At 31.2% G+C, this 10,742-nt stretch overlaps 1 protein-coding gene across 1 annotated transcript; it reads right to left on the bottom strand.

The window, feature by feature from the left end:
• Positions 1–2,872: 2,872 nt before the first annotated feature.
• tamo lies at positions 2,873–7,947 on the bottom strand. Its single transcript, XM_001809361.4, has 6 exons — positions 7,783–7,947; positions 7,489–7,667; positions 7,241–7,440; positions 7,017–7,196; positions 6,380–6,955; positions 2,873–3,740 (listed from the first exon to the last, which is right to left on the bottom strand). Exons 2-6 carry the CDS (start codon positions 7,619–7,621, stop codon positions 3,150–3,152), a joined length of 1,680 nt encoding a protein of 559 aa, XP_001809413.1. The 5' UTR covers positions 7,622–7,667; positions 7,783–7,947; the 3' UTR covers positions 2,873–3,149.
• Between the last annotated feature and the right edge of the window lie 2,795 nt (positions 7,948–10,742).

The raw sequence follows: 10,742 nt of genomic DNA, 5'->3' as shown, positions 1-10,742 counted from the left end.
CGTTTTTATTCCTGACACGTGCGACTTCCTTTCCAACTCGTGCCACAAAAGGAACGAATTAAGTGGCATAATTAGGCCAGGCACAGAATTAATACAAAGGATTTGAAAAAAAATGATTAATTTTACGCGAAAAAATATGTCAGGTAACAGAAGAGAAAAGAAAAAGACCTAATTCCACAGGATTTTTTTCTATGTTTTAACAAGAGTATTTTATATTTAAAATCATTTTACAAACGCTTTCACCTAAAATTAGTTGTGTGCAAAAATAATTCCTTGTTTCTTGTTACGTTTTTATTCCCGCCACGAGCTACTTGGTTTTCAGGCTTATTGAATTTTACGAATGGTTGCGTGCTTACATGATACAAAAGAACAAAATTAAGTGGAATTGTGCTAGAGTCCAAAAATAATACAAAACAGTTAAGTACACTGAGAAAGAAATGACGGGTCATAAGCTAAATATGGTGGATGCGCCGGGACAAATTTTCCAACTGTGTCAACAAAATTAATTTATTAAACATAAAAAACTATGAATTTGATACAAATACTAGAAAAAACTAAATTTAAGTCAAAAGTTCAATTCCATTTTATTACATCATGACGAGATTATGACTATAATCTATCGGATTTATCATGAATTTGTTCAATTTTAGATATAAAAATCTTATTATAGAAAATAATAAGTTGGTCTCAAGTCCGTAATCTCAACTAAGACTTTCTGAATCAATATCTTCCTGTAATCAAATTTAAAACTGGATATGCTATAAAGCATGTAAAAGCAATTTAAATATGTAAAAGAAGTAACTACGTTATAGAGCCTGTAAGGTATATGTAAGTCACATAATTTAAATAAAAAATTTGACTATTAGAGAATTCATGACTGGAAAAATTTTTGCTAGTACCACAATTACGTGGCTGACGACATTTTTATAATAGAACAACATTTAAGTATGACACAAAAAGTAACAATTTTTTAGTTACTTGAAAGTAATTAATAAATTGAATAATTTAAATTATAAGGAGTTGTAAAAAAATTTTGAAAAAATTCACAAGAATGGAAAAAAATACAGAGTATTTAATAACAAACGCTGAATTTTGTGCGTTTTGTAGTTTTTCAGATATTGTAAAAATACATTTCTATTGAAAATACTGTGAAAAGCCTGTCGCAATTATGGTAGAAAATTATAATAACGATTTTGAATTATAATTGAATATGTTCAGAAAATAAATAGATGTTTTCCGGAATGTAAATGATTCACTGTGTTTTTAATTTTTTTGTTAATTGGGTCAGAAAAGTGACTCAATATTTCAGCTTCCGTAACCCTTCTCTACTTTTGTTTATTTTTATCTATTTGCATAATAAACAATAATGAATGTAAGAATATCAGATCAGTGATCACAGATAATTTTTTATTTCATTCGGCGAATAATACAAACAAACAGAATTGTGTTTAAATTTTCTGTAATTTCTCATGTAATTTATTTGAAATTATTTTAAAGTTGCTTCATCAAATGTACTGCAACTAGAATTTTGGAGCAATTGTTATTACTTTTGTTTCTTTCTCCACATTTACGAAGTGTTTTCGTCTGTCCCTGAATTAAAAATCAAAACTGCCATCGTCTTTTATTAAAGCTGTTATAAATAAATTTTCTAGTAATAACTGTTTAAGACGTCTGTTTTATAAGTTTTTATAAATTGAAACAGAAACGTGACTGAATATTTCATTTGTGAATGTAAGAATATTACATTACAGATAATTTTTATTTTTATTCAGCGAAGAATATAAACATATAGGATTGTGCTTAAATTTTCTGTAATTTCTAGTGTAATTTATTTGAAATGAGCTCAAAGTCGAAGCAATTCTAAACTCTTCTGAAGTTTTACTTTCAAAATTAGCAGTTTTTCAGTTCCTTCGTCAAATGAACTGCAACCAAACAGAATTTTTTAGCAATTTTTATGACTTTGGTTTTACACTTTCCCTCTTCACATTTACATGTTTTCGTCTCTAAATTTTGGTAGAGCATCAAAAAATCGGAGCTGCCAACATCTTTTATTAAAATTAATTAACTAATTTCGAATAAAGAGAATATAGTTTGAAAAAATTCACAGGTATAAAGCAAAATACAGATTATTTAACAACTAACGCTAAATTGCGAGATTATTAGTTTTTGAGATGTCGTAAAAATATACTCTTTTAGTAGCCCCACCTTGTATGCATATTTATTGAAAATTCTGTGTACCTATAATTCGGTGTTTTCGGGATATAAAGGTTAGTATTCAAACATGGTTAATAAATAAATAAATAAATAAATGAGGCAAAAATGTGACTCAATATTTCAATTGCTCTAACCCTTATCTATTTTTTTAAAACCTGTTTTCATGATGTAAAATTGTGGATATAAGAATATCACGTCTCGGAATAAAGAGCAGGGTTTAAATTTTCTGTAATTTATTCAACTTTACTTTAAAAATTTGCACTTTTTTCGATACCTTCGTCAAATGCACTGCAACCAGACAGAATTTTTGATTCTTCACATTGTTGTTACCGGTGCAAAATGTTTTCGACTCTAAATTTTGTTAGACCATTTTTTACTAACGTCTGATTTCAAAAATATCGAACTGCCAATTTCTTTTATTAAATTATTACGAATAAACTTTCTAGAGTCCGATTAAAAAAAGAACAGACTCTAAATAGCTAATAAAACATTATAATTTTTGTGTTATCTACTTTTAAAGTGGCATTATCACCTAATTTTCCTATAATAAGCGGTCAATTATCCACAAGTGAAATTTTAATTATTTGATTCACTAGTGAATGAGCCACTTTATTTAATTTATTTTTCATGGTAGGTAATTTTTAAATAAAACACGCAGTTTCATCTGTTTTTTATTCGTCGTTTTCTGCTTTAGTCACATGTTAATGCATGCCATCAGATTAAGAAACAAATTATCTTACACTTACACTAAATAAATTTATTTGATGAGTCAACAAACAAGAATGAATAACAAGAGCAAGCGCAATAAATATAGCATATTTTACAGTACAATAAAATGTAAGCAATCCTCGTTATAAAAAATAGTTTTCATAAAAAAACCTAAACATTCCGAAAGCAACTGAACCGTACAAAATTACACAACCCTGTTTTCACAACTAAATATAAGTCGGTGAGTCCTTCAAACTCGCCCCGCAGGCCTGGCACACCTTCGCCTCCTTCAAATTAACCAGCGTACACTTCGAGCACTGGGGCCCCCCGATCTCCATCTGCTGCTCCACATTGCTCCGACTTTTGCTGCACATTTCGCAGATGTCCTTGGACGTCTCGTTGTGATACGTGCAGGCCTTGCACTCCCACTTGCAATTAGTGTTCTTCGCCTCGTAGTTGTTGTTATTGACCGGCTTGTCCCGGACAGTCGGCGTTTTCGTCTTTGCCGGTTTCGCAACATTTGCTTTCTTAATTTCGGACAAGTTCTCGTACGAGCTGCTTTGCGAGTGCTTCCGGACGTTTTTCCTAATTGGCTCCGGCTCTCCGTCGTATTTTTCTAAAGCTTCGCTGATTTTAAGCGGCCGCTCTGTTATTGTCAGGTTGTGCATGGCTTCGTCCAGATTTGTACATTTTGACTTTTTGTGCTCGGCCGATTGGCCTAGGATGTCTCCGCGCTCGCCCAAGTCTTTCGAGTAGCCTTGGCTTTCCAGGTTGCGGTAGACGTAGTCCCAGTCTTCGAAGTGCGACTCCGGTTTTTCCTAATTCGGAATTATCATTAATCATTACACAATGGGCCTATCGCGCAAAGCACCACGTGATTAATAGCACATTTTATAAAGTTTTTTTCACTCAAAATAATCTTCGGGCTGTTAAGTGTGAAAAATGACTGTTGTTAATACGTATTAAGACTCATTATTTTTCTAATTAAAACTTGACGCAATGTAGGAGTAAAACTAAATTGCTCCGTTGCCTCTAAATTGAACCCGAATCTTTAAAAAACTAAACTTAGTAAAACTAAAATAATAGTGTATGACATAATCCTTTATTCAAACTGTAGTAGAGCAGAAAAATACAATCGGTACTTTATATGATTCAGAAGAAAAAAATCTTGAAAACTAAAAAAATGGTGCTCTTTGAACATTATTTCCCACCAACAATAAGTATGTATTAAAAACAAAATATAAATTATCAGTCGTTAATTCGTAAAATTCTTAAAATTAATTTGCGAAAATCTCGTCTTATATAGTTATACAGGGTAAGTCAATAGTGGGTTAATTCTGACATGTCCTAAGATGCAACCAAAAATACTAATTGCACTTACGACTTGGTTACTTCGTTTGATTTTTAAAAATATTAATTGTGTCAACACTAATTTTTTTATCTTTTAAGTAATAATAATACATAATGGAATTTTAGCAAAACTGTCAAGACAAACTTCGTGGATTAATTTTATTTTTTTTTAACTATAACCGAGCTGGTCAGCTGGAATCTGTATTATTGGTTGCATATTTATACAAATTCAGAAATAACCCACTATTGACTCACACTGTATTGGTTATATTAAAAGATTAAAAATCGGCTCACTTAGAAAAATTCTCCCGCTTAAAAAAAATCTAGAACGTTAGAAATCTCAATTGATTTATCAATTTTATCAAATTTAGTCAAAAATGACTAAATAATAATGAAAAATATTAAAACAAACGTGGAAAATGTTTAATATTCAATATTTTATGTAATTGGAATCGTTAATTTTCTTAAATAACTCTCTATGACATACGATAGCTTAGAAAGTTTTCAGTCAAAATTAAATTTATGAAATAATACATAATTTTAAATCAGCCCAAAAAATCATAAAACTGGGTCGAAGATCACATCACACTACATTTTTATAGACGTTCTAATAATTTTGTATTTAAAAACCTAATTATTTGAAAAATTCCATCAAAAATAATTACGAAATTTTTAAGGAAATAACTGTTTTTTTAACCACAATATAAAATCACATGTTTTTTTTATTTTTCGAAAGTTTTTGCACGTTCATTAACAACAAACGTAATTATTTTGAGGAATTCCGTAAAAATAAGAAAACAAATTAAAATTTCCGAGAGCTAAGACCTTTTTTAGAGATGTTTCGCTATAAATGACATTGTTTTAGCGTTTTTTTCTTTTATTCGCACATTTTTACCCAAAAATGCAACGACAAACGAATTATTTTAGGAAAATATGACAAAAATTTACAAAATAGTTTAAAATTGGACATTTTTTCGTAATATTTGTCTATAAATGATAAATTGTTTTACCGTTTTTTGTTTTCATTTGCACATTTTTAGCAAAAAATGCAACTAGTATTTCGAAAAATTTCGTAAAAAATATAACAAAAAATAGTTGAATTCCGTAAAAATGATGATATTTTTGCCCTTTTCGAGCGTATAAACAGATTATTGATCAGCTAGGCATACAATTATTTCGCTCAGTTTTATGAAAAATTACTAAAAAATTCGTTGAATTTGGTCAAAAATAATTGAATTATTTTTTCGAATAATAAAACAAGAAAATTGCTCTGTATTTATAGAAATTTCTTCAAAAATAAACCGAAAATTTTCAAAAATACAAAAGTTTTTCATTATATAATGCAAAATAATAATAATAATAAGACAAAAAAATCATCAAAATGGGTTAAAAGTGATGTTGTTTTTAAGGCTTTTTGGGATAATAAAGACGTTGGTCAACTAGATGAAACGACCATATACACTTACTTTGCAAAATTTCATCAAACATTTCAAAAAATTTGGAAAATAATACAATATTTTATATAAATCAGCTAAACAATTGTATTATTTTGCGAATGTTCAAACTAGTTTTTCAAAATTAAATATCTTTCATCTGTCACATTCAAACAATTTCTGCTCCAATGCAAATTTTGTCAAGTTCTGAGTAATTATTGTTAATTCTACTTAAGAAAAATATAAAAATTTCACATTTTCACGTTATAACATTTTCCGTCTTTATTGTAAATAAGTCGTACTTTGATCTACCTTCTTAAAAAGTAGAAAACCCATACGTAACAGAAACATAAAAAATAGCAACTTTTTTAAATGTATAATTATTTCAATAATTTAAAAAGCATAAAAGCCATAGTCAATTCTTGTGTATTTTACAACAAACTACCTGTATGTACGTTTACAGTTGGTAAAATAACAAAAAATCAATTTTGTTTCGTTTTGTTACGAATGAAAAAGTGGGAGAAATCCTGTGGAAAACTCAAATTTAATTTAGTTTTTCCACGCGAATTGGTAATTTTTTACACGTCTCTGACTGAATAAACAATAGAAAAAATACAAATTAACGGCGAAAAATTCCACGTAGACTCAAATTATACTCACTCTAAAACACTTACCAGTTCTTTGCTGTTCACAGTCTTCGCCTCATTGACTTTCTTCTCGTGATTACTCAACGAATTCCTATGCACTCTTAAACTATTAGTGGGGCGATCGACAGCGTCATAGCCCCCGTTATGATGCGAATCTAGCTCTATTAACTGTCCTGTGGGAACCCCATACTCATATGACGGGGGCTGTTGATTTATGTAACCATTTGCGCAGTAATACCCATTGGAAAAGCTGGGTTTTACAACGTGTGGTGGATATTGCAAGGGCACGGAATAAGGTACATGAGCATAAGTAGCGTAATTGTTCGGACAACAAGTTGGAGCGTAAACGTAGGGCATTGGAGTGACAGGAACATGATTATGGGGTGTTATTTGGGGGGGATACTGAACTGCGGGAGCGACTGGTGTTTGGTGACACCTGCTGTAGTCAGAGTTTTGTGCTTGAAATTGCTTCTCGTAAAATTGGTAAGTTAGAGCCCTAATGGAGTGTTCTGGGGTACAAAGATGTGCTTTGCGGAATTCTAAAACCTCCAACCAAGTTATTTTGAAGGTTGGCGAAATCTCCTCCCAGATGTGTTTCAAAATCTTGAATAATTTCAAATTAATAAACGATTTCAAAGAGTTGAAATGTTAATTTTACACCTACTTGGCACTCTACATAAGCTATAAGGCAATCTTTAGAAACATTGGTGACTGTATCGGGACAAATGGGTCCCTCCAGGACCATAACACCATTACTGAGGTTCCTGTACCCCATCACTTCGAACATAATTTCAGCCCCCACAAGATTCGCCTCGATTTGGTGCTTGTAAAAGCCGCAATATGTCTAAAACTCCAGCTTTAATAAAATTTAACCACCAACTAACGCACTTTTATTTGTCTGTATTCCTTCCGCCACGGCTGTGACAACAAATTCCCGGCATATATTTGAATAGCATTCCAGCCTGTGGCCGCCTTATAGCCGCTAAAATCCCTTTTAGTGCTTGCAGAGCGATACAAAACCTCCCCAGTTTCTCGCAAAACAAATTTCTGTGAGTGCAAGGCCATACACAAATATTCACGAATACAATCTACAAAACACCCTTAAACTAAATCACCCTACAATTGAAATCACACACCTTCCAGACGTATCCTGTGGTCGAGTTTCTCGGGACTTTCCTCCATTTCCAAGTAACTCAGATGAAGTTGGTCAACTGCTTGCCACACTTCTCTGAGTCTGTCAGTCGAATAATGCACGTCCATAATTACCATATTAGTTAATTTGCACTAATTCTAATGAGCATTTAAAGGGAAAAACCTAAAATTGTGAGCAAGTGCTTGAGTCTTGGTTGGAACCCACAAGGTTAGAAAAGTGAAAATTGTTCACTTTAATTGGTGGGAAATTGCGCGATTGAAAGTTTTAAGTGACTCACCTTTGAGAAAATTGCCACAAAGCGTCTTTTTGTGTAATAGAATTGATTAATAAACTTTGACAGATAACTAACCTAATTTCACAAACAACCAAAATAAACCTAGCAGGGATTACACTTGCTAAACATGATATCGACAGAAACGCACAAGGACAGGCTGCTGAACACAAAATGCATAAAAGTGAAAATTTTGACGTTTCCAGATGATAACATAACCCTACTTTTAAAACCAAATTTTCTGGAGACTTAAAACTAACACAGTTTGTGGCTATACCACTAATCTTCGCACCAAAATTTCACATCACTGTCCCGTTTGCACAAAGGAAAGGGGGAAAATAGTGAAAATAATGGATAAGAATTTTGCAAAATGCTTTTATAGAAAAGTTATAGTTTATGTTTTATTACGTGGTAAACTTAACAACACACGTTAACACGCCTTTTATAAACGATTAAACACCCTTTTTCATGAAAAGGTTGACACGAGAAGTTTATTTTTCAATAAATCTCACTGAAGTTTATGTCGTTGACTCAAAGTAGATTTGTCTGCCCTTAAACATGTTCAGTAATATTTAATAACGCTCTAAAAGTGCAGAAGAGCACACAAAATCCATAAAAGTTAAAATTTAATGCTTCAGAAGAGAGTATAATAACCCTAACCCTACTTTCTGAACTTCTGTCTTTATCTGGCAATAGCATATAATAAAGGTAGAGATTTTGGCCCTAAATATCCTATCACAACGCTCTGAAAGGGTAGAGAAGGAGACAAAATTCATAAAAGTGTAAATTTTGTCATTTTCAGGTAACAACATAACCCTACTTTTGGAACCTAACGAATTTTCAACAAAACAAACCAAACAAACAATTTGTGGCTATACGCATTGCGATACCACTAAATTTCGCACCAAAATTTCACATCGCCAGTTTCTGTTTAAATAAAATCATGCATTTTTATTTTTCCATTGACTGCATGCGAAACTTTTATAATTTTAGACGTTTATAGGCAAATACATTTGTCATAATTAATTTTTCTAGATCAATGCTGTTCTATTTTGAATAATTCTGTGTATGAATGTTTCTAAATTAGACAAATTTTGACAGTGAATATTTCTGGTAATGAACTGTTTTACACTTGTGTGACGTCACAGCCGTGACGCGTACCGAGGTTAGGTGTGCGGCGCAGGCGGCGAGAGCGCTTCAGTCGACAGCGAGCAGCGGCACTGGTCAGATGGGGAGCGGAAGCGGAAGGCGAGGCGAAGCGAGGTGAGTCGGTTTATTTAAATTATTGTGTATTGTGCGGTTTCGTTCAATTTATTCAGTTTGTTACTTGCCGTTGTCGCGAACGGACGTGTGCTCAAGCAAATCTAAATTTTCCGGTTTAAATTTTAAATTCGGTGACTAGTGATCGCGTTTGAGTGACACATTTTGAATACAGTAATTATTTTTAGTTTAGTCAAACACTCAAATAATTTATTGCCACGTAATAACTTTGTCTTTAATTTCAATGAATGAAAGTGGCTTGCTAAAAATTTAATGCAAATAAAAATTTTTTTCGGTTTCCTTTTTATTATTATTTTTTTTTAATGCTACAAACGGTAGCCAACGTGGAAGCGATATACAGGTACGTCCATTTTATTGTTGTGTCGTATTTATTTATTTCACAAACCAATAATTTCATAAAACTTAATTCCAATTAAAATCTTTAAATGCGGTGTTGAAAAGTGATATTTTGAGTGATACATTTTAAATACACTAACTAAAAATAAAGTCAAACACTCAAATAATTTATGCCACGTAATAATTTTGTCTTTAATTTCAATGAATGAAAGTGGCTTGCTCAAAATTTAATGCAAGTAAACATTTTTTTTCGGTCTCATTTTTATTATTATTATTTTTTTTAATGCTACAAACGGTAGCCAACGTGGAAGCGATATACAGGTACGTCCATTTTATTGTTGTGTCGTATTTATTTATTTCACAAACCAATAATTTCATAAAATTTAATTGCAATTAAAATCTTTAAATGCGGTGTTGAAAAGTGATATTTTGAGTGACACTTTTTAAATACAGTAACTAAAAATAAAGTCAAACACTCAAATAATTTATGCCACGTAATAATTTTGTCTTTAATTTCAATGAATGAAAGTGGCTCGCTCAAAATTTAATGCAAATAAACATTTTTTTTGGTCTCACTTTTATTATTATTATTTTTTTAATGCTACAAACGGTAGCCAACGTGGAAGCGAAATACAGGTACGTCCATTTTATTGTTGTGTCGTATTTATTTATTTCACAAACCAATAATTTCATAAAAGTTGCAATTAAAATCTTTAAATGCGGTGTTGAAAAGTGATATTTTGAGTGACACTTTTTAAATACAGTAACTAAAAATAAAGTCAAACACTCAAATAATTTATGCCACGTAATAATTTTGTCTTTAATTTCAATGAATGAAAGTGGCTTGCTCAAAATTTAATGCAAATAAACATTTTTTTTGGTCTCACTTTTATTATTATTATTTTTTTAATGCTACAAACGGTAGCCAACGTGGAAGCGAAATACAGGTACGTCCATTTTATTGTTGTGTCGTATTTATTTATTTCACAAACCAATAATTTCATAAAAATTGCAATTAAAATCTTTAAATGCGGTGTTGAAAAGTAATATTTTGAGTGACACTTTTTAAATACAGTAACTAAAAATAAAATCAAAAACTCAAATAATTTATTGCCACGTAATAATTTTGTCTTTAATTTCAATGAATGAAAGTGGCTTGCTCAAAATTTAATGCAAATAAACATTTTTTTTGGTCTCACTTTTATTATTATTATTTTTTTAATGCTACAAACGGTAGCCAACGTGGAAGCGATATACAGGTACGTCCATTTTATTGTTGTGTCGTATTTATTTATTTCACAAACCAATAATTTCATAAAAATTGCAATTAAAATCTTTAAATGCGGTGT

The sequence above is a fragment of the Tribolium castaneum genome, chromosome 3 (assembly GCF_031307605.1).
Source record: "Tribolium castaneum strain GA2 chromosome 3, icTriCast1.1, whole genome shotgun sequence".
Lineage (NCBI taxonomy): Eukaryota > Metazoa > Arthropoda > Insecta > Coleoptera > Tenebrionidae > Tribolium > Tribolium castaneum.
The sequence above is the reverse complement of the archived record's forward strand: the minus strand, read 5'-3'. Positions and strand labels throughout refer to the sequence as shown.